The 25,000-nt window shown below is 34.6% G+C and overlaps 3 protein-coding genes across 3 annotated transcripts; 2 read left to right on the top strand and 1 right to left on the bottom strand.

Moving 5' to 3' along the window:
* Positions 1-423: 423 nt before the first annotated feature.
* LOC115447206 (cuticle protein 65) lies at positions 424-1,865 on the top strand (the record flags this gene model as incomplete). The annotated part of the gene is given in 2 exon segments (XM_037447004.1): positions 424-576; positions 1,505-1,865. Coding segments are annotated over 2 exon segments (417 nt in total), but the record flags the coding sequence as incomplete, so codon positions are not given.
* Positions 1,866-3,881: 2,016 nt separating this feature from the next.
* LOC115447213 (endothelin-converting enzyme 2) lies at positions 3,882-16,822 on the top strand. Its single transcript, XM_030174202.2, has 15 exons — positions 3,882-4,035; positions 7,003-7,102; positions 7,452-7,546; positions 7,679-7,800; positions 8,099-8,282; positions 9,087-9,345; positions 9,647-9,902; positions 11,430-11,723; positions 12,138-12,335; positions 12,835-13,171; positions 13,323-13,371; positions 13,458-13,525; positions 13,959-14,089; positions 15,264-15,428; positions 15,686-16,822. Exons 1-15 carry the CDS (start codon positions 3,984-3,986, stop codon positions 15,857-15,859), a joined length of 2,484 nt encoding a protein of 827 aa, XP_030030062.2. The 5' UTR covers positions 3,882-3,983; the 3' UTR covers positions 15,860-16,822.
* Positions 16,823-17,010: 188 nt separating this feature from the next.
* Positions 17,011-24,762, bottom strand: LOC115447212 (fibroin heavy chain). The gene is made up of 2 exons (XM_030174201.2): positions 24,626-24,762; positions 17,011-18,423 (listed from the first exon to the last, which is right to left on the bottom strand). Exons 1-2 carry the CDS (start codon positions 24,647-24,649, stop codon positions 17,068-17,070), a joined length of 1,380 nt encoding a protein of 459 aa, XP_030030061.2. The 5' UTR covers positions 24,650-24,762; the 3' UTR covers positions 17,011-17,067.
* Positions 24,763-25,000: the final 238 nt, after the last annotated feature.

Genomic DNA, 25,000 nt, shown 5'->3' on the forward strand with positions numbered 1-25,000 from the left:
TAGTGGCCATATTTTATTAATTCCATACCTATTCGTCATGTCGCTGGTTCTACATGTTGGGGCGACTGTTTGCGACCTTACGGAAGTGGGCTTCTTCAAATCTTGCTAATCTAAACACCGCCTAATAGATCTTAATTATCAATTGCATATGTTTGAGTTATAATGAATTAAAGCCATTGCAGATGTACAAGTTGCTAAATATTGAGTAATACAAGTGTCTGAAATTCTTTTATAAAAAACCTCAGTAAAAAACACTAAAATAATTGCTACGTAATGTAACACACAACATTTAAATAGTCATTTATTCAAAGGGTTTCATAAAAAAATATAAATATCCAATCCTCAGAAATATAATGGTTTTACTCAAAGCTATTAGAGTCGAGTTTTAAACTTTTAGCTGTATAACACTCATCGCCATTCCAGCTATCACTAGCCGTACACCAGCCAGCAGCGGTGGCGGTCGCCCAGCCTGTAGCCGTGGCCCAACATGTAGCCGTCGCACAACCGGTTGTACACGCAGCCCCAGCTATTGCCGTCGCCAAGCCTGCAGCCACCAGCTACGCTTCCTTCCAACAGGTATTATTATGATTTTTTATTAAATAAACTCTTTATTGTTCATCAATTCGTATAGGAAAGTAAATATACAATAGAGGTTAAGAACAAACAGGTACAAATGGCGGTCTTATCGCAAACGACCATTGCTTCCAGACAACCTTTGGATGGATTTACATAACTATAAAGGATGTGAGCGATCATTCTGCCGTGGTAATCGATATAGCAGTAAGTCAGAAAAGGCGCTTCTGCACTATTATATGGTTAAATATATTATCTTATCCTTCTTACTGCTATTTATCAAGCAAGAAAATGCATTTACAATTTACGTAGATGTACGAAACCTAGATAGGAAGAAAGTCCGTTTCTAAATCAGTAATAAAAATATTGGGCGCCATTGACTTATTGCCCTCTACTACGGTAGTATATCCAATGAAAAGGATTAATTTGCATAGATTTATAATGATTTCTTCTAGACCTTGAATTTAAATTGCATGCATTAGATAAGGTAGCTGTCATGTAACATATTGTGTATTTATATTAAAATGTTGTATGTGAAGTTGCCTTAGTTATCGCTTTTTTATATTTCATTTGTGGTGTAATTTAGTTCATAAACTAAATTACAGAGACTAGAAGTCACCAACCTTTCCTACATCATTAACTTACATAAAGGTCAAAGTAACTATGTAGAAAATACTAAAGCGAAGTTAACAAAATGTCCTAGTTCAGTAGGTATCGTAAACAGAATTACTTCTACCAGTTTTTTACGTTAGTATTTCAGTAACTCAGGAAATAATCAAAATTTAACGATAAACAAGCAAATTTATCACCTGATAGTAATCGGTGACCCCCGCCTATAAAAACACCCTACACCAGAGAAATCATTAAGCGCTAGCATTATTGTATAGGCTCTTTCCTTGTATGACGTCATAAATACGAATTATTCTTACAGGTCATCAACCCGTCAGTGGCAATAGCCCAGCCGGTAGTCCACGCGGCTCCCGCCGTGGTCTCGCAACCGGTTGTCCACGCGGCACCGGCAGTTGCCGTAGCGCAACCAGTTGTCCACGCGGCGCCCGCCTTCGCCGCGCAACCTATCGTGCACGCGGCGCCCGCCTACGCCGCCCAATCCTTCGTCCACGCTGCTCCAGCTATCGCCCAGCCCGTCATCTCCAAGTACGTGTCGCTTGGCGGTGGCTACGACCATGGCTGGTAGCTGGAGAGCTAGTTGTTTATTGTAAATATGTTTTTATGCGTTGAGATCATGTCCGAGTGGGTATGGTGCAAATAAAGGTTATTTATATCAGTACTGATATTTGTTTTTTATTTTCGTTTGGGGTCTTTTTTTTGGTTTGAATGACAAGACGAGCTTGCCGTTCGCCTGATTACACCCTGAATTACAAACTATTATTTGTTATTCGACTGCGTTCACCATCCTGAGACATGAGATGTTAAGTCTCAGTATGTTCAGTATTGTCCCGTACATCGATATTGACCTATGTTGTAATTGGTGCATAAATTCATCAATTGTAACAAATAAAATAATCAATTAACGAATATAAACATTGAATATTTTATACAAAGTTTTTAAAAATAGTCAATAATGTGGGTTTTATAAAACATGTTTCATTCTTCATAAATCATATGTCACATAGGTAATGTATTTAATATTGATACATAACCAATGAATATACATGCAATAATAGTATACATCGATCCAAATATTAGTGACGCACAAGTACTTATCGATAAAAACTCTAGTAATGAACACAATTTATGCATGTTCATCAGTGATTTAAAAAAAAACTGATCCTCATTTTTTAAATCAATATTATATTAACCAAGTTCATTGCATAGGAAACTGTAATGCCATACCTATTAGAAAATGTAAATATCATTTAATATTTTTTTATTGGACTCGATAACTTCAACTATTAGATACACTCTAATTCAGTGTATTCGTTTCCAAAATATACATTTACACTAAATTATACCTTATTCATAAATATTATACCGATATTTTATGAAAAAAACTAAATATTATAACAAACACTATAAAATTTCTATTGTAAAAATATTTATGATACTATTTTGTTAATATTATTGAACACATTGTAAGACTTAATGTATATATTTTAACGTCTACACATGTAATCCACAACTTTCCTACACGGAAGCGTCAAAAACAACTCATAAAACAAAGCTATAAAATTACGTCAGTATCGTGCAATGAATGGATTCACGATAAATCGGTTACGATTGTTGAATCGATACCCTGGCGCATCACTAGAGATCGCGTGCTCAAAACATCACTTCGAGCTGTCCTGTGACCCGGTCTAGGAACGGTGGCCATGATTTGTTAATAATTGAAGATATTTATAAAAGCATTCTTTGGACGAAAACTTAATGATTATGTTCTAAAATTTTTGTAATAAATTTTTAAAGAAGAGTACTGTGGCAATATTTTTTTGTAAATACAATGCAAAATGTAAAGTAATAATCATCGTAGAACTCTCGTATAATCAATAAATACAAAATAACATAAAAAGAAAACGAAATGCTAGGCACGGTTCTACAATCTTTCTTATCGCTAAACAGACAACCTTTGGATGGATCGAACCAAATATAAAATATAGAGATAGAGTGAGAAAAGAAATTATCATCATCATCTCAGCCACGGGAAGTCCATTGCTGAACATAGGCCTCCCCCAAGGACGCGGAGATCCTTGGGGGAGGCCTATGAGAAAAGAAATATACTAAAATAATTTAATATTCATAAAAACATATACAAATATATAACTAATACATATTAATAAAGCACAAAACAATACATGAACCTGTAATAAGTAAAGATATATAACAAATAACTTAGTGTTACAGTGAAAGAAAGTGGTATCTAGTTAGTATATATGTAAAATCTAATTACTCTGAATGTACAGAGACCAACTCCAACTTAATTAATGCAGGCCCTGTACTAGTCAACAGATCTAAATAGGAAATGCTAAATATGAATCCAAGGGCAATGTAGGACAGCAGATACCCACTGAAATGGTGCCAGATATAACTCTAAAGGTATCATAATATTTCATAGCTCGATTTACTACATTATTCCTTTATTTTTCTACAAACAGCAGTTAAATAAACAAAAAAAAATACCTTTTGTAATTAAACCAATTTTTAAAAAATCACCCAAAAACTAATACGACCAATAGAAAGTATCATTGATGTAGAAAAAAAGGCAACTCTAGCCTCAAATAATCGTAAACCAATGGTCACCCTACGCACAATAGAATACATCAGCCTTTCAGCTTTCAGTACAACGAATGCCATGAAACGGTACACACTGAGCGTTTTCAGTCCCGGCGAGTGGACGAGAACTATCCGATACTTTGGACATGTGAAGTGAACTATATAAATTGTGGACATTAAATATGAACGCTTGGTCCGGACGCAGCGAGGACGCCATGGGGCCCACTGTCACCCGTGAGCAAAATGTTTTTGAAAAAATTTCTTAAATTAAAATTTTTTTAGTATCTAAAAATTTTATATCTCGATAGTTTTCGAATTTAATGATAAGGAACGAGATGTCATGCAAATTTGTAAAAGGTAACAATTACCAATTTTAACTAAACCCATGTTTAATAACTACAATGTTATCAAACATGGGTATTTAATTAGGTACTGATGTATTTAAGCGTTAGTAAATCAAATTAATAAAAAGAACTACAAAAAAAATAGAATTTAGAAAAGGATGCTTTTTATCTCAAAAACTCAAATGGCACTGCAGTAAAAATAAGCGGGTATGTATTACATGTGAAAGAATTAATGATTACATTATAAAATACAGGGTAAAAGACCATTTTCAAATGTAGTGAATGGAAAATACATGATAAAAGAATAGAAAACCTAATGATCATATGCGGCTCATCACAAAGGTTAGCAAATAAACTATAAACAAAATTAATACGTTGAATTTACCCAAGCCCATGTTGCATGCTAATCTAGTCCAACTGTTGTGGTGCAATAAATTAACAACTGTCTGCCCCCATCGCTTCCACTGTAGGTTTTGAACATGAATATTATGTTAATTTCTGAACTATGAATCCTTCATACCGCGCGGCATTTCATTTCGTCCATCACCCTACGCTTGTGAATAAAATTTGGTATAAATGGATAAATTTTAATTAATTCTTGTCAGTATGCATCTGAATTTTAAATTATTTGATGTAATTTAAACATAAAAATTATTAAAATATTCTACCGGAAACGAATTTTTCAATCTACAAAAAACAACTTCCAAATCTCTGCCTCGTAAATTCCAAAAAAACTAAAAATCGCTTGATATTTATTCCCTGAGAAACCCTGTACGTAAAGACTGAAGAGTTTTATTCTTGAATATCCATATCAATCAAAGTAAATACTAAGGGAGCTACATTATCTAAGAAAACTAGTGTATAACGGAGAGTATAGTTTTGTGTTTTACATGGTCAAACAGATTGCTGCATCTTGGTAACCCTTAAGGGGAAATATTAAGTGTATGTATTCGAAATTAAAAATACATACTTTACATGAATACCTCAAGAGATAGAAAACTCTTTATTAAAAACGACATTGGAAAAAAAAACAAAAGCATACTCATTAACTATAAGGCTATGATTTTTTAAATTAATTTTAAAATTCAAAATTTGAAAATATGGTTTATTGTATTAACCTTATTTGGCACCATATTATGATGATTTCTTATGTTTACGCCACTGTTAGACATTAAAATTAAACTATTTTTTGGATTAAATCGCGGTTTTATTTTATTTAAATTTTGCTCCCGATGTGTCATGAAGCAATTCGTGAGTGATTTTTTTACGTTGACGCAAATGTAGCACCGAAATAAAATTGAATATGTGCATTTTATCGCGATATTGCTCACCATTTACGCGATACCCTGGATGCGACATCATGCCGCATTGCTAAGGCCAGGTATTCAAGGTCGGAGTATAACGGCTCTGCGATTTTATCTTGATTTCGTGCCCAGTGCCCACATAGGTGAGGTCAACTAGTTGAATGACCTTTACAGTCTTTACAGTTTATATTTTTATAAGGATAATAAAAGCATACTTTAGACGACGGTAAATTGTATTTTAGTATTCAAGAAATACGTTACAAAATTATGTAAATAATTCACAGGCTTCAACATATTTACTCCATTTTTTTCTGATAGTAGTTTCCAACTATATGGGGTAGGTATTACAGTTGTCTGTGTAACAGCTCTAAAATCCCATGTGTTGTTCAAACTAAGAATAGCACCCAAAATTTTCGATTTCATAGCCCCTTCGGGCTACTAAACCAAAAAGACACGAAGACTCTGAATTCCTCATAATATACCAGAACAAGGAGACAAGTAATCTAAATCAAATACGAACCTATGTGCAAAGGTCTTAAACATTATAAATATTTCCTCACGGTTGACCCGGATCATGTCACATTTAGTATTTAACACGAGGAAACCTTACAAATACAATGCTTACACGTGTCGCATTAACCCCTTGCAAATACGGGTTAAGAAACTAAATAATATTATATCTTCTTATACGATTACTTGTTGGGTAAATTGTATTGATAGCAAGGTGAATAATGAATAGAGATTATAATAAATATGACAGAAATCGCCATAGTTATGTTTCGCCATGTCCCGTTTTGAATTACCTTTCGGGGATACGTGAGAAAAGTATTGTTATCAAAAAAGGATTGTAAACTTTTCTTCCTTCTTTCTAAAATCTGTTTTCAATAAACAATCCCAATCTGAACCTTCGATCCGATGCTAACAATAAACTAATCAAAATAAGTTATTTGTAAGCATATCGAAAAACTTCTGATTGATCCACTTTTGCGATGAATTTAAAGAAAACGTTTGGAAATTAGGATCGTATATTAATAATAGCCATAAACCTTATACCGATATTCATTTGTTTTATATTTCATCAGTAATGAAATATGTTCCATTTATAACAATTAACTAAAACCGTGTAATTTACGAAACTTAATTGCTTATAATAATAATAAGATATCAGTCCTGTATTATATACTGTCCCATTGTTGGGCACGGGCCTCCTCTGCTACTGAGAGGGATTAGGCCTTAGTCAACCATGCTGGCCTAGTGCGGATTGGTAGCCCTGAAAATTCTTATAGAGAACTTCTCAGGTATGCAAGTTTCCTCACGATGAAGCAAGCGTCTTCGTCTTCTTCACCGTTGAAGCAAGCGATAATTCACAAAGAATACACACATAATTTTAGAAAAGTTAGAGGTGTGTGCCCTTAAGATTTGAACCTGCGGACATTCGTCTAGGCAGTCCGTTCCACTCCCAACTAGGTTATCGCTACTTGTAGCTTCGTTGCTTATTTTAAGTGAATCCGAAGACTGACTCTTCAATTCTAACATATCTGAACATTACGTAGGTGCTGCGAGTGCTAAACCCGAATCGCCTCCTCCACTCAAAAATGGAACTGAACTACGAGAATCAGGGTATTTGATAGCTGTCGGCTCCAGAACTGCCAGGTAACATGAGACCATCAGGTTATGGAGTCATTGAAGGGGATTTCGAATTCTACCAATAATCTTCAAATGCAATCGATGGTTATATGGGACTTTGTCGAGTTACTAAACATGGGGAATTGGGTGGGCTTTCACCATTGGAAAATTTATAAAGAAGCAAAATCAATGAGGGTATTTTGTTTAAACCAGCTAAAATGTTGTCATTCCTTACGTTGTTTTGTAAGTTAATCCCACTAAATCTAAAGTTTTTAAAGATGACAATAATGTTTTAGAAATTAAATTATTTGATTTATTCGCTCAGAGAATTTTATGTGAAGACAAATCAAGTTCTCACAATTTTTTAATGTTTCAGGTTCCGAAGAAGATATAAAAGCCGTTTAGGGGTCTTGGTACTACTACTTTTACTCCTACTTCTGTTGTGTTTAGCAATAACAATGACTGTATTATGTAAGTGTTAAATATATTTAAGGACTGCTTGGCTTGTGTTTATAAATAAATCTAAAGTATAATTGAAGTTACTTAGTTTATTTCCATATATTTATCTCGTTTAAAGTCTACTCACACGCCATTTTGTTACAGATATAAAACAAAAAAGGCATAAACCTGTAAAGTTATGTGACAGTAAGGAATGCCTCCGATCAGCAGCTAACCTGGCGATATCCATGGACAAAACCGTCGACCCTTGTGAAGATTTTCATCAGGTACGCGATAGTAATTAACACGATATCCGACACATTTCGATATTGCTGAAAAAAAATCTTAGTAAATTCAATGACGTTCACTAGTTTATAACGATTATTCCTTGAAGAATACAATACAATTTCTTAATTCTCATTGAGGAATTATTTGCATTATGTTATCTAATCATAAACACTAAGAAGACAAGTATAAGACATTTTATTAACTAGACAGCAAAACACCAACATAGGATTTTCAACCTTAATTTCTACAGTATACTACGAGCTTACAAATACCTCTAATATTTGTTCTTTTCACCAGTATTCCTGTGGTAACTGGGTGGAAGATCACCCGCGACCCGACGCGTACACGTCATACGACTGGTTTCGAGACAAACAGACTAAAGTATACTCTATGGTGAGAGATTTCTTGAACAAAAACATCAGTAACCTGCCTCGACCTGTGAGACAGGCGAAGGATATGTACGCAGCGTGCATGGATGTTGGTGAGTTTATGACATACTAACAATAAATGTTTTTTTCCTCGCACATGTGAATTGAACCTTATTGTACATACATATATAACATAACATCACGCATTTTATCCCCGAAGGGGTATGCAGAGGCGCAACTAGGGCACCCACTTTTCGCCAAGTATGTTCCGTCCCATGATGTGATAGGGGGCAAGCCTATCGCCATATCGGGCACAAATTCCAGACTCCGGGCTGATACTGAGCAGAAAAACCCAAATATCACTTTGCCCGACCCGGGATTCGAACCCAGGACCTCAGAGCGCTATTGTACCGGACATGCAATACAACTACGCCACCGAGGCAGTCTTATTGTAAATACTGTAAAATCCAAATATGAAGTCCAACGTGAGAGTTTTTGTCCTTTAATGGAAGTCCGGACTATCTCAGAGGTTGTACTAACACCGACCCCAAATAAAAACTATCGGCCAAATATCGATGAATCTATTAAGATACTCACTTTATATTTATATAACTAACTTTAACCCGCGTCTCCGCCGTCATGAATATTTTTTTTTCTTAAATCTCTATTTTCCCGCGATAAAAATTGTATATACCACTTAGGAATAATGTAGCTTCCTACTAGTGTAAGGATTATGATCTGTCCAATAGTTCCAGAGACTAGCCCCTACAAACCTACAAATAAACAAACTGACAAATTTTCCTCTTTATAAAGGTTAAAGACAGATCTTATTCCACCAACATACAATAATTTATATTACTCAACGTCATTAAAGAACTAGCAGCAAGCACATAATATAGAATTTATATTTTTTACAGAAAAAATAGAACACGTTGGTCTAAAACCAGTATTCTCAATACTAGAATCCCTCGGCCTCCCATCACATCCAAAAATTTTGAATGTGACCGGAACCGATCTCGTGAACTACACGTACGACTGGCTCGAAACTGTGATCAATGTGAAGGTTCAGATGGGCATGGACGTGCTTATCGGCTTCGATATATTCACTGATCCGAAGAACTCTTCGGAATTCCGACTGGTGATGGGATCGCCGGAGACAACCAATCCTTTTCCCAGGTAATGCCTTATCTAGCACACTAGATACTCAGCTCTCTTAGCCACAGCTGAGCTTCTTGCTATCGAGCGTTTGAATGAACTACTGTTCAGGTTTAATATGCTAAAGTAGTCTGTCAATGAACTGTTGTATATTTAATATTTTAATGCTGCAGCTTTCTCCTTACTCTGGCGGCTTATAATTGACATCTGTGTATGATTAAACCTCATTTGCAATCTTAAGGTTCCAAAAAATTTTTCTTCATTCACTACTTTCCACAATAAAACAATTAAACTAATAACAAAGTAAATCAAAAAATTTTAGCATGTTCGAAAGAAGACGTCATAAAGACATGAAGTATCCTTTCAAAAGATCGAAAAGAAAAGACTTTACTGACTTTCTGCTGGATAATGAAGACGAGAAACTTGCACAGTTGCATAAACTGTATCACGCTGAGCTAATGAAAATAATTTTCGACAAAGAAAACGATAACAATACAGTTTTGAGTGACTATGAAATGTTAACCAGATTCAGTCGTGCTGCTGAGGTATATTATTATATAAATCAAGACTTGTACGAGGTAAGACTGAGAGGCTCATAGTTATACATTTCCATTTAGAGACTTAAATATTATATCACATACTTGTAATTAACTTTATTTAGCTTCAAGGTTTAATAAATACCATTTGGTATTTTTTTGTTTGCATCAAATTACTAGGGAGTCGGAGACATCAGACAAAGCATAGATTATATAAACAGTACTAAAAAAATATCTATTACTGATTAATGAATGATAAAATAAAAAAAACAATATATTAGCTGGTAAAGGGAGACCAAGTATAATTGCATCGAGGAATGCAACGTCCATTGCATTTAGGCCACATTGTAACCATCAGGTTTAAGTAATTTGTACATTGCGATCCTAAAACAGTAATTAAACTGTAATTCATGTATTAACACAGAACTGACACGGTAGCGTGACTATAAACACATAACATTACCCGTATTGGTATTATTGATAGGAATATTAATCATTATCTTCTTTGTTTAACACATATGGCTTACACTAGTGACCAGTGTGATCATATTTTACAAAAAGTTTATATAAAATACTAGTATTCATACATACATATACGGCACAATAGCATAATTAGGTTCTCGTATTTCTCATTTTTGACTTACCAAAGATCAATCAAATCAAACAGAATTATATATTTCCCACATTAGTTCCGCTGCAGTACGCTGCACATGCACCGAGTTCTCACGTCTGGTCATGGCCGACGGTAACCTTAGTGGTTTGACGTTTAATTAGTCTATAGCATTAAAACATACTTCAGTATGCTTTGGTTCTACATCGAATTTAGCGAATCTACACTTAAAATATCTAATAAGCCAGCTTTAATATCCGGTAAGATGGTTAACATTAGACGCTCGTCGAACCGAGTACTATGTACCAGTAAAAATTTCCCCATTCGTCACTGCTTAATACTGTATTATACACTGGCATATCAATTTAAATCTTACACTTTCTTCAGCATTAGGAAACTTTCGAGTATCCTAGGTGAATACACCATAACACGATCCTTACAAGTTCTACTATAATTAATCGTTTTACTTAAAAATTAACCATACCTAACTCTTAATATTTGATGACAAATTATATAACTCTAAATGCAAAAAAAAAGATAAATTAGAAAATATTTCAACAGGAGATATTAAGTCAATTACAGCGTTTACAGCTGCTATTGACGTGTCACAAATTATCACAAACGATCTAAATTAACCAGTCGGAGTCAATATGACCTAGAAAACAGTATATCGTTTTAGATCATATCGAATTTATAAGTATACATACAGACGTATAATTTTATATGGGAATTATGACTAACAATAAGTACGGATCGATAAACTTTGTCATAGCATTTGACTGATGGATGTTGTCCAAAACAAATTGAAGCCACTGTGCTTTCATACAGTTTTATGCTTTTTCATTTCACAGGAGTTTATGCTAGTTCATTTCAGAATTGAATCTTGATAAGCCATTGTATGCATGAATTCCTATAATAATATAATAGGCAAACTTTTTGAAATAACCAAATCATTGCAGCTAGAATCATCAAATTCGACAGAAGACGATGATGATGACAACATCAACATACCAGAGTACACCGTTGATGAGATCCAGACGTTCACCGATGCCTTCGTCTTGAGCTTCAACGCCACACCCAGCCCCATTTGGAAACGATATCTCGAAGGCATCTTCAAGATAAGCGATGTTACGTTGGATTTCAAAAATGATAAAGTATTGGTGTCACAACCCGATATGATCTACATGGGACAAATGGCTACTTACGTTGCGAATATACCGGATTACGAGCTAGAGTTATATACATGGATGAAAGTAAGTAGATAAATTAATATTGACAATTATAACGTTTCTTTAAATATTAATTAGTAAGAGAACAACAAAAGATACAGTGGCGAAAGGTGAAAATTTCCGAAAGGGAACCTAACATAACATATACAAATTAATATGCATAAATGCGTTCTGCAAATCTTTGTAATTATAATTAGACTCTACATAAATTCTACATAACGGGCATCCGACAGGAATAGGATTATGTACACCCTTCGCCACTGATGAGATAACAGCAATTTTTGAAGGAGTATTGACAGTCACTAGGAATTACATCACTGATTTATCTATTACATGGATTCACATTTATTCTATGGGTTTATTCCAAGTACCAATACTTCTTTTTGTTATCCAATTTTTTTGCTATGATCACTGTGGAGACTCTTAAAATACATCCAGGTGGTAGAGGTGATGGCAGTCCACACAATAACTGAGATCAGGAGTCTGTTCTACCGAACGTACTACGAGACCCGGCCGCTGGAGTCGAGCATCCCGCCCCGCAGCCTCCACTGCGCCAGCGCAGTTAACGACATGCTCGGCATGGCCATCGCGTACGGCATCGTCGATCCTCATTTTTTAAGTGTTACAAAGCCTAAGGTTTAGATCTTTTTTACTAACAATCAATTTACTCTTTTTAGTCAAAAAATTAAAAAACTCCAAAAATAGGTAATGGTAAAAATAAATGAAGTATCAAAAGTGATACAGAATAATACGACCTAGTTCTATAACATAAATGTGGTTGATTTAAAACTTGGAAACCAGGTTAATCATTGCTTATTTAAACGAAATTATACTATCGATTAACCTTTACATAGGCTCCCAATTTGGTAATTTTCTGGTTAGTGAATTTACTTCAAGAAATAATTATTTAGCAGTAGGCAAATCTCTTAACTTAATGTAAGAAAAATATTTCGTACAGAAAAAAGTCTTAGGTATTCAACTAGTAAATATTAACAAGCGTGTTCATTCTGTTATACAATACAAAATCATAAATCTAAGAAACACCGAACAGGATTTTATAATTAAATCTAAATAAGATTAAAGATCACAATTAACAGAACTTGTATTTACTTTTTGATGGAAAGTAATATTTTAGGTAGAAGAAATGATCGACGAGCTAAAAAATGCCCTCGCACACCTCGTCGGACAAGTAAACTGGATGGATGACAACACTAAACTAGCAACATATCTAAAAATAATCCAGATGAAGACTCTAATAGGCTTCCCTGAATGGCTTTTTGAGAAAGGAGAGTTGGAGAAATACTACGACGGAATAGAAGTGGATAGGAAGAAACATTTAGCGAATATGATAAATATAATTCAAGTGAAAGTGAAGAAAGGACTGAACCAGCTTCATCAGACGAATAATTTTGGTTGGTCGACGGATCCTACCGAAGTAAACGCTTATCACACATTCCAAGAAAATACAATAAGTGAGTACTATGAAAAGTATGTAGATGAAATTATTTAGAGAAACATCGTTTTCATAATAATTTGTATTCCATGTTAGCACTATTTCTAGCATAACTCCCTAAATAAGTACCAGTAGTATTCTATAATAAGAAAATTTATTTTTGGACGCAGCCGTACCTTTGGTTATGTTACAGCATCCATTTTTTGATTTGGGGTTAGAGTAAGTATAATTTTGATTTTGTTTCTAGAGGTAAATAATAGCTTATGATTTCACCAGCAGTCATTACTTTGTTGTCTTTTGAACAGCTCTCTTAACTACGGCTCTTTGGGGACCGTCCTCGGCCACGAAATCACGCATGGCTTTGATAACTTTGGTAAGTATATTAAGAACCCTTCTCTCACGTTGCGAGTAAATTTAATTTAACAGGTATCTTATACAGCAATGTAAATAGTGGTCATTTTATTACCATTTATTTGGGAGCTTAGATTCCAGTAACTTTTATATTTCATCAGCTTATACATTTATTTGTTAGAGGGTGACTTATATGTGACGAGTACCATTTACTTCGAAGTTGTGAAACAGACTGTTGACGTCCGATTTCTGATTAAAATCTATTCATTTAGGAAAAAATATAAGTGTCACACCCGTCCAAACCCATGCTAATATACAAGTTTTATATTGTGGTTATCAATAATAGAGAGGGACTAAAATACGGTTTACGAATACCATCACTTTTATATCGCACGTGACACGACACGCAAGAAATCAAATGCTTTCCAATTTTTTAACTATATCTATGACCCCAGGTCGCAGGTTCGACAAGGACGGCAACATGGTGCCCTGGTGGACCAACGACACGATAGACTCCTTCGTGAACATGACCAAATGTTTCATAAAGCAATACTCTACGTACTTTCTACCGGAGGTTAATGAACATGTAAGTAATATATGTTATAGTATAACAATTATATAATATCAGTCCTGTATAACATACTGTCCTACTGCTGGGCACGGGCCTCCTCTACTACTAGAAGGATTTAGGTCATGGTCCACCATGCTGGCCTAGTGCGGATTGGTCGACTTGACACACCCTCAAAATTGTTATAGAGAACTTTCAGGTATGCAGGTATCCTCACGATGTTTTCCTTCACCGTTAAAGCAAGCGATAATTCACAAAGGATACTCATACACTTTTAGAAAAGCTAGAAGTGTGTGCCCTTGGGTTTTGAACCTGCAGTCATTTATCTCGGCAGGAAACTTAGGCTATCGCGGCTATCATGTTACAGTCTTCGACAAATATGATTGAACCTAAATTTAATCTCATTTGGCGACATTTACACATAAAATTATTAAGAGTGTAATTACTGTAATAACACAGATACAAGCGTGAATGGAAGAGTTGGTAGAGGTCGCCCATACCGAGGCTATGAATGTCAAATTGACATTTTGAACAAAGGGTAGGTCAAGTGTGCACTGACGTACTAACATATAACTATAACTGACATACTGACATCGGTACGCGAATTAATTAATAAAAGTATAAGCGAAAGGAATATTGGTGACAATTACCTATCTCCGAAGTCCTAACCACCCTCATAATTTTTCACGATATAATACTGTTGTGCTAAGCGCATAAGCGGAATTTCAGGGAAACCTTATATCGTGATAATCAAAGTTTTGTAAATACATATGGTTTTGTATGTAAAACTGAGATAGAGAAAATTCTTTTAAATTTTTTTTAACAAGTTCTGAACAAGATACCGTTATTTAGGTAAGTTCATTGGATGGGCATTTCTTTTAGCTACCCGACGCCATAAATCAAGATTTTAATTTTTTTAGAGATAGCTCTTTTGAGCTTAGCATGGCAGAATAGTTTCTTTAATTTCATAAGCGATATATCATGATGGGGAATATATTATGAAAAAATGAAAAAAATCAATAAATAATTGCTAGTTAAAACCCTCTAATATCGCGTATTAGTAAGAGGAACAAACTTAACATACTTATATTCAATTCTTATGCAACTCTGTATTAATTGTACACATTGTAGACACCAAAAAACATAACGCGAAACAAAGGCTCATGCAATGCTAACAATCCCACGATTACAGGTGGATGGCAAGAAAACCCTGGGAGAGAACATAGCTGACAACGGCGGACTGCGAGAGGCGCTGGCAGCGTTGAGACATCATCTGAGAAGGCATGGACCTGAGCCCAAGCTGCCAGGCTTTGAACACATGACTGCTGAGCAGATGTTCTTCTTGTCTTATGGGAATGTGAGTGAATTTAAAATTGTGTTTTGTAATACAATGCATAAATTCTAACGGTATACGTGAAATTCTGGCATGTTTCCTACCTACCTAATTTCCCGGAAGACTAGCACGTATTTCAGACAAATAAAAAGGTGTTTTAGAGTTGTATTTTGAGAGAAAGAATGGTCAATTGCCTATGTTACGAAAAATCGTGCCAAATGTATATAAGGTAACAAAATTTAAAATACCTACAAATTTTAACATCAAACTCATTGTAATAGCTATGGTGTGGGATATCAACAAAGAGCTCCATACAAGCGGATCTGGAGGACGAGCATTCGCCGCTGCATTTCCGAGCACGCGGCTCTCTACAGAACAGCGAAGACTTTGCCAGAGCCTTCCGCTGTCGACCAGGGTCTCCGATGAACCCACAACAACGATGCGTGATATTCTAATGTCAATTTTTGTGTCTAATGTAGTAATAACATAATGATATTAATAATAATTTTTATTTCAAGTACCAAGACTTATAATGTTTTTAGTTTTAGGTTTACACTAATTTGTTTACCAATTATGACTTATCCTATTTAAAATTTTTATTTCGGCTTATTTTCAAGCAGAAAATAAAATATTTACTAACGATATTAAACGCAGTATTAACCCAAATAGTTATGGATTTACAATTGTTAGTATAGAATAATGTGTAAATATATATTTAGATGACTAAGTTTAAATTAGATATAAATAGTGTATGAAAGTACCTAGATTCGTACTACATCGAAAACTATGTGAAGAAAGGTTTCTTGAGGTTCTTGAGCTGAAGGTTCAGCCTTAAGGAAATTTGAAACACATATATAACAATATACAACGAATGAAGTCAATAAAATAAGTACAGCAATTTCATTCGGAGACTTTATTAGGTTTTCTATTATGAATATTTACCACGTCTTAGCACAAATATTGTAAACATTGAAAATATTTTTATACATTGCATCTAGTAACGTAAGATTAAGCGTATTATTTATAGAAAATATAAATATTGGTGTAAAAATATGTTTCCTTTTTTTTTAAAGAGTTAAAGATTTATAGACATGATTTTGATTTTCTCAAATAGATTAATGGTTTAGTGTAAGCAAAATAAATGTTCAATAACCTGTGGGCCTTCTGTAATTTTATATATACAGTAACAATTGTCATAGATTATACCGTGTGTTTTATAAAGAGTTCACTAAATAAACGTGTTTCAGTGGCTTTTGTTTTTTATTTTCATGTTATTTTTATAGTTTTGTACATCAAAAAGTCAACATCTAAATTGAAGTTAAATTATTAATATGTGATTTATTCGTAAACAATAACTATGAACTGCCAACACAATATTTATACGTGTATTAAATTGTATAATAAAGTAGTCCAAATGTTATAACGAGTTGATATAAAACGCAATTAATGGTTTAAAGTGTTATGAATTTGAACTATTATGTGCAAGAGTACCTAACACTTTCTACTACCATCCGGGCCTATGCCGGATATTATGAATAGCAAATATTACAAAATAAGGTAATATTCGAAAGTAGTTTCTTAATATTTATTAAACCATACACAAAAGTGTGAGAATCATTTTTATTCCAATAACATAGAGCGATGTATACATATTCTCATATAATTAATGACCGTACGAGTAAGAACCGGAGTGGCCAGACAGCGAGTTGTACGAGATGGTCTTGGAGTAGCTGGTGGCGCCCGCGTGGACCGGCACGCCGTGGGACAGCGACACCGAGCTCGCGATCGGCACCGCAGACACCGTGGAAATCGTGGGACCCGCGCCATAGCCGTAGCCAGAAATGCCAGAAATACCAGATATTCCGGAGAATCCTGCACCGCCTCCCGACAGGCCCACCAGCCCGGCGCCGCCTGAAAGACCAACGCCGCCCCCAAGCCCACCGCCGCTCGCAAGACCAGACACGCCTACAGCCGTAACAGCCGGCCCTGCGGACACCGCCACGGATGGGACCGGTACTGGCACTCTCCTCTCGACAACCACGGGCTGCGGCACCGCCACTGGCCTGTCCACCACCACGGGCTGCGGCACCGGCACTGGCCTATCCACTTGCACTGGAACTGGCACGTTCACTTGCCTGTCCACGTACACGGGCTGCGGCACCGGCACTTGACGGTCAACGTACACCGGCCTGTCGACAGCCACTTGCCTCTCTACTGTCACCGGGTATGGCACAGGTACATTTACTGGAACTCTGACTGGGTATGGCACTCTCCTTTCTAAGTAGACGGGGACTTGTCGAGTCACTTCTACAGGCACTCTCTGTACTACCGGGACAGGCACAGGTCTGTCGACGGTGACCGGCACGGGCACTCTCACTGGGACAGCGACTTGCCGATCTACAGGCACTGGGACGGGAACTTGCACTGGAACTTGGACATCTCTCGTGATCGTTCTCGTGATATAACGTGGTACCTCTTGGCGGAGGATGACTGGGTTGGGCTCAACCGAAACTGATGTGGAGACGGCTGCCGGACCGGCGGCGACGGCTGGGCCGCCTCCGACCGCGATCGCTGATCCTCCACCGACACCGATAGCTGGACCTGCCGCTATGCCTACTGCTGGAGCGGCGGACACAGCCACGGCCGGCGCCGCAGATACAGCAACTGCGGGACCAGCTCCAATACCGACTGAGCCCCCACCGATGCTGACTGCGGGGCCCGATGAAATGCCAATAGCAGGGCCGGCTGACAAGCCAAATCCGTGGCCCCCAAAACCGTGACCGCCAAACCCGATAGCGGGACCGGCAGTGACTGCGATGGCCGGGGCTGGGGAGACTGCGATGCCCCCTCCGAAGCCGTGGGAGAGCGCCCCGAACGATCCGTATCCGTGGCCAAGTGCCACGTGTCTCTTCACTCCTTTCTCCGATACTGACGCTTCTTTGATTCCATTCCCTTCAATCAGCTTTGACAGCTTGATGATCTCTTTTGTTGTTGAAAGACTGCTAGTTGCAAGCAGTAGCTGGAAGGAAAGATATTGTCAATAAGTACCGTAAATTTATTAAAAACAAAAAAGAATCTATATAATACTTCTTTTTTTTTAATCTTTATTTAAGGAGCTTGGTCGATATTTCACGACTATGTCGCTCCGTACGTCTATATATATTTGTACTATACTAAACTGGGCAATACCACATTTGGAATTATATTTTTATAAATTCGAAATTCAAATAGTTTGAATATAAAATTGGTTTTGATTTTGTACTTCAACAAAGTATGAATCAGAAGGCATTGTAACTAACACTGGACTACACTAGAAAACACTAATTACTTAAGTAATCTTTGACTGAAAATAATAATGATTAAAACCTATACGAAGAAACCACTGAATTATAATGCAAATATAATTCATCAACATCTATCATGACCTATAAAGGTAAGTCGAGAGAGCCATAATTTATGTACTTAGGTACAAAAATAATCACTTATAAATAAATTCCGAACTTATTAAAACTGACATAAATCTCGTACGGCGCAGTCAAAACAGAACTGTTATATTATATGTTATTAATTTATAATGGCCTATGTAAGGTACAACGAAGTGGAGCAAGGCAGGCCGCACTGGCGGAACTCCGGACTTTATGTACTAAAGGTAATTGCAAACACCTGATCACTACGAATTATAAAACGTTATTAGAAATTAAAAAGTACAATCTTGTAATATTTCCGACTAAAAAATGTTATGGGAAGTTAGTGACGTTAGCGCTCTTATACAATTCAGAAAGTTGTAAAATCACGCATGACATAATTTTATTAGAGTTTGATACTTCAAATTAAATTCACAAAATCAATTAGATTGTTACAATATCTACACCAAAAATAATAATATATATACATAAACTCAAGTCTTTATTTACGAAAATAATCCATCTGTTTTTGTGATCCCCATTCTAAGACAAAAATAATGAAATTATTGTATTTGAAATCGGATGGCTAAAACAACTCAAATGCAAATTGAAACTAGGAATTAACAAACTTACTAGACCAATGAAGCGATTTTTATGCTTCACTAACATTAAATTCTCATTAGTTTTTATAACGAATTAAATTATTAAATTATCATTATATCAAATGAACACCAATAAATTTAATTCCAATAGTTTTCTTGAAGATAATATTGCCACTGCTGTACCATACATCAGCAAGCCCTCGGTCAAGGTCGGTGCGAGGTCTTATGATATACAGACCGATTGCATATACCTAACTTGGGTAAAAAATAGCCTTGATTACCTAATGGATATAGAGCATTAGCTTCATGAAAACGAGATTGCAATCACGAGAAGTGATTTATTATTTTTAAGAAAGCGGAATGGGTGAGGCTACTAACGACCCTTTTATATTGGAAATTTAAAATCGATACAGACATATACTGCCGTGCTAAGCGCAAAAGCGGTATTTCAGGGAAACCTTATTTCGAGATAATTGAAGTTTTGTAAATATAGTTTTTATATGTACAAGTGAGTTAGAGATACTATTTTAAGGTTTTTTTTAACAAGTTCTAAACAAGATACCGTTATTTAGGTAAGTTCATTGGGTGGGTATTTCTTTACGCTATCTGACAACATTAATATCAAAATTTTGATTTTTTTGAGATGCCGCTTTTGAGCTTAGCACGGCAGTAAACCTTTTAAGCGACTTCCAAAAAAAGGCTTTATCAATTTGTTTTTTTTTTCTCTTTTCCAGATTAGCTGATATGTTTATCTTGACAACTATGTTAAGGTAAGTAATTAGTGTTTTCCCATATACCGGTCAGTATCTAAACCCAGAACTGGTATTAACGCAGGAAATCTGAATAAATCCCGACCTAAATAAAACCAGATACCTTAACAAGACAATCGCACCGCATACGCAATATACCGGTCAGTATCTCATCAGTCAATATAATTATGCCACCGAGGCAGTCGAGAGATTCGAATCGAGGTATTTTATCGTAGAACTTCGTTATGTAAGTTTTGTGAGAATTGCTCTTATTTGCAAAGTATACTTTGATGGATTTCAAAATAATAAACAAAATATAAGTTCTAAAAAAACTTCCTCGTTATCACAAACAATACCTTGACTGACTAGGATATACAGGGTTATTATGGCATTGCGTTTATAAATGAAACGACATACTTACTCATCTTTTCTTCCACTAACATTCTATCATGATCATTAATAACAAATATTTTCACCAAAAATGATTTTTATTAAAATTTCTTTTGATTGATACATGCGCTTTTTTATATTACATGTATACTTAAAGTAACTTATTGAAGTGTTATTTTCAAGAAGATAAGTAGTGGTTTCATTTAGTATTGCAATATCAAAATGACCCCGTATAATTATATTGGAATTTCAAACTGTGGAATGATAGAATTCATAAACATAATTTACATATTATACTAAATTAAAGCCCTAAGCTTAGTATATAATAAACATCACATAATAATGATGTATACCAATTTTCTATGTAATATTTATTAGATACTTTAGTCTACAAGTTTTACAAACTGGTAATGATGTCTTCATCTTGACATTTACTTGCCTTTAATGGATGAGGCAGATTCATTGATTATTATCCGGTTCATTAATGAAGATAAACTTTCGCATTTCGGTATGAATGAAGATGTTTGCTGCTGTTATTAATTCTAGTTCGCCTCGTTAGATGGCGTTGAAGTTAAATTCAATGTAACTGAATGAACTTTGAATGATATTATAGACATGCAAATCATATATAGGCTGGTTTCCTATTTATATCGATAGTTATTTTATGATTATATTTTTCCGGATTGCTGTACAAAAAAATTATAAAAACTACAAATATTGACTTGTTATAATAATAAAGGAAATACTCAAATTAATTAAATTACAAGATAATATTTTTTATTCATTATACTTAAACTAAAATTCAAAAGAAATAGTTTATGAAACTTAAATCCAATAACGCCATTTTCCCAAAGACGCGAGTTCAAACACAGGGACTGTATAGTTAACTAAAAAGATTAGATAGGCAGTGCGAATTTAGGAAATTGTGCAACGAAATAAAACTAGGTATTAATGGAGCTAGAGGCATGAGATGTCGAAACACCCGGTCCAGATATAAGCCGAACCCTTAGCCTGTCACTCGTATATATCTAGAGCCGATTAATAATGTTACGAAACACCATATAATCGCCTGACGCATTACTGGAAAAGCGATTTCTCGTTTAGATATTTTTTAATCAAAATTTATTTGATTTCTTTAATTTTATACGTAACTTTAAACATATTCCGTTCCTTGTCCTTAATCAAAATATTAGAAAATATATTTGATTATTCAATCTAATACGTAATTTTAATTATATTCTTTGGCCTATTTATATTATACTTTATAGAATACGACACGAAGATTAGAACGACAACTAAAAAAACAATTTTTAACATAGACAATTGTATGAAAAATAGGTGCCTTTATACATTATTTCCATAATTAATACAGAATTGAGTGTTTACTCTAGTTCCGAGTATAAAACAAGATTCATTTTATGATTACGGTGAGTCATAAAGATTGTAGTTCACAACGGGCGAACTTTAAAGTTGCGAAAGGCACCCGGCAGCACCCGCTTGGACCTACGCCCACATTATGCCAACTAGATTACTAGATTTCCCTATTTCATAAGACCTACTTCTGATCTACAAACTTAGGTTGTCTGTGTCAAAAAATTTATAAGATTTATTGAATGCTCGTGTTTTACTACACAGATATATTCCTGAATGTTTTTTTTATGTAGTAATAGATTTTGCACGCGGCTTCGCCCGCGTGATGGAGTTTTCCGTGATAAAAATTCAATATATATTTTCCCGGGATAAAATAACCTATAACCCTCCCATAGTTTTCTACTATCTCCATACCAAATATCATAAAAATCCGTTCAGTAGATTTTGAGAAAATCGATAACATACTGACAGACAAGGAAGGTTACTTTGTTTTATAATATGTATAGACTACAAAAATACAGCTTTTAAAATGTATACTTTGAAATATTTTATAATTGTTTTTATTCTAAATGTATCGTGTAGCCATTGAGAAAGATTAATTTGCCAAATATCGATACAATGAATAAAACTTGGTGAATACAGCAGGCTCCACATTTGACTCCAACCGAACCCCAAACTCTTGGAAGCTAATACAATTTTATGTAGTTTAAGTTACCATCTTTGCCATAATAGTTACAATCTTTTTATAAATTAATTTTCACCAGAGTTGGATCGCGATAGTACCAATTAGAGCTTGTGAGAAATGTGTTTCTTTTTACTATATTTTGGATCCACAATGGCAGGTCAGATTAAAATGCTGGTAAATGTGCGCAAATTATCTCGACACGTTTAAACCAAAATTGAATAATGCAAAAATTAATTTTAATATTACAATAGTCTTTCCTCGGATCCAAACTCAAAAGTAAATATGTAGTAAGTACAATAGCGAAAGCGTGGGTAAAATACTTTCGTTAAATTACATTATTTTATTTTCAAAAATGTTTAATAAACGCTAATAGGTGCTCAAATATTATATAAAAACATTTTTAAATTACTTTTATGTTATTATCAATTAACTCTTTATTATTAAGAGCCTTATAATAACCCTTATTAATCATTTATTAGGTAATGTAATTGAAGTTTTATCTATCAGTTTAATTTGGACGTAAGTAAGAGAGTGATAAAATAATAGTTTATTAAAATGCTGATTAAATTTATTAAACTACATAATATCACCCTCATAATATTGATTTTTGATAACCTTACGTATTTAAGACAACTAGTTAATCCATCTGTGTAATTAGAATTGTAATCTGTTTAGACCAATTATCAAATTCATATAGTCGAAAACCTATACAGCAAGGTAGATAGGTACAGACTAGTCTAAGCAAAGTATTAGTCGTTCCTACATAATATTACCTGGTCCAACATAACAATTAATGATCAGAAACGTAAAAAAACAGCAACAATAAAACGTAACAACATTGAAAAAATATCGATTGCGATCCGATGACTGAATGTAACAACACATAACTGCAAATTAATGTGTTATGTTTTAATTGAATGCTACGGTTATTTGGTATCTTATGTTCTTTCTATCCTATTTTATCGTACTATATTTTCTTTGAACTACAATTATTTGCCAATGATTTTTAATGTTTTGTTTGTAAACTAAATGCTTTAATATTCTTAAAAACTCTATAAAGCTCTCTTAAGTTTCAATTTTGCCGAAAAACTATTTAGTCTGACGTTGCTACTTTATGCGCTGACGATGCTATGTTTTGGACTCCGAATTAAGTTATCCTTGCTATAGCCAAAACAATATTTTGCCATATACTTAATACTCGAATTCGAAAAACATCTTGAAAAAGTCCTTCAAATAAATCTCTTTTATATATATGACGTTAGTTTGTGAAATACATTTTTTGTTCCTCGCATTATGGATTTAACAATCAAAATATCAATTAAATATTGGTTAGAATATAGTGATCATATTATCTAAACATTTTCTAAGTATGGCTCTCTTTATGAAAGATAGGAAAGAAACAGGGGAATTCTCCAGAGTCCTAATGAATGGCAAGTATGCGCCAGTTTCAAAATAATGGAAACAATTCTGTAATTTTAAAATTATTGGCTTGGAATTTGGTAAGGCCGATGGCAATTTTTGTCAAAAACACACATAACATATCTATGGTAATATCTTTTTACATCTAAACGAAAGTAAATGACCATTTTTAATGGGCTATATCCTGCTTCTATGCGGATAATTATGATTATTTCAAACACTATATCCGGAGATATTATACAACTTTGTTTAAACATATCGAGGCATTCAAAATATTTATTTTTCTATATTTATACTTCTTTCTATTCTTACGTACAATTTTAGGAACACAAGAAGTTGGAATGTGCAATTGTAAAAAACGTAACTATTATGATTAATTTTATGACCTACTATTTCCACAATGATTATTCCATAATACCTATTTAACTGTAGAAAAAATATGATGATAAATAATACAAAATTTCAGAAAAACAAACAATAAAATTCCTAAATTGATGCACATGTCTAATTTTGCAAAACAAATAATTTTGTAAACACAAACGAAATTCTTTACTGACTTCTTTAGTAACTGTCTAAATAATAATCTCCCCATACAACTTACCATCAAAACGTGAATGGCTGCCATCTTTTTAATATAAACTTTTTATAAAATCCGAGATCACTATATCACATTACTTTGATCGAATATCGACCCGATAGAGCGTAGTATCGGTTCATTATGTCGGCTTACCGGCAAACCAACGCTTATATAGATACAGTCGAAGTAAGTTTTTGGCCTACGCGCTCGTACCCACCAGGCGAAACGACTCCATTATGTTAAGAAGCGATTTATTTGAATTATACGTGCAACATGTAAAAATGATATTAGATAATTTGCAAACTCGATTAATTATCGACACTAATACATCATTGATAGAAAGGTGTAAAACCTCTTTTTGCGATGTGCCAATCTTCTGGCGTGTATACTTTAACACTG

Source organism: Manduca sexta, unplaced genomic scaffold, assembly GCF_014839805.1.
Source record: "Manduca sexta isolate Smith_Timp_Sample1 unplaced genomic scaffold, JHU_Msex_v1.0 HiC_scaffold_509, whole genome shotgun sequence".
NCBI lineage: Eukaryota > Metazoa > Arthropoda > Insecta > Lepidoptera > Sphingidae > Manduca > Manduca sexta.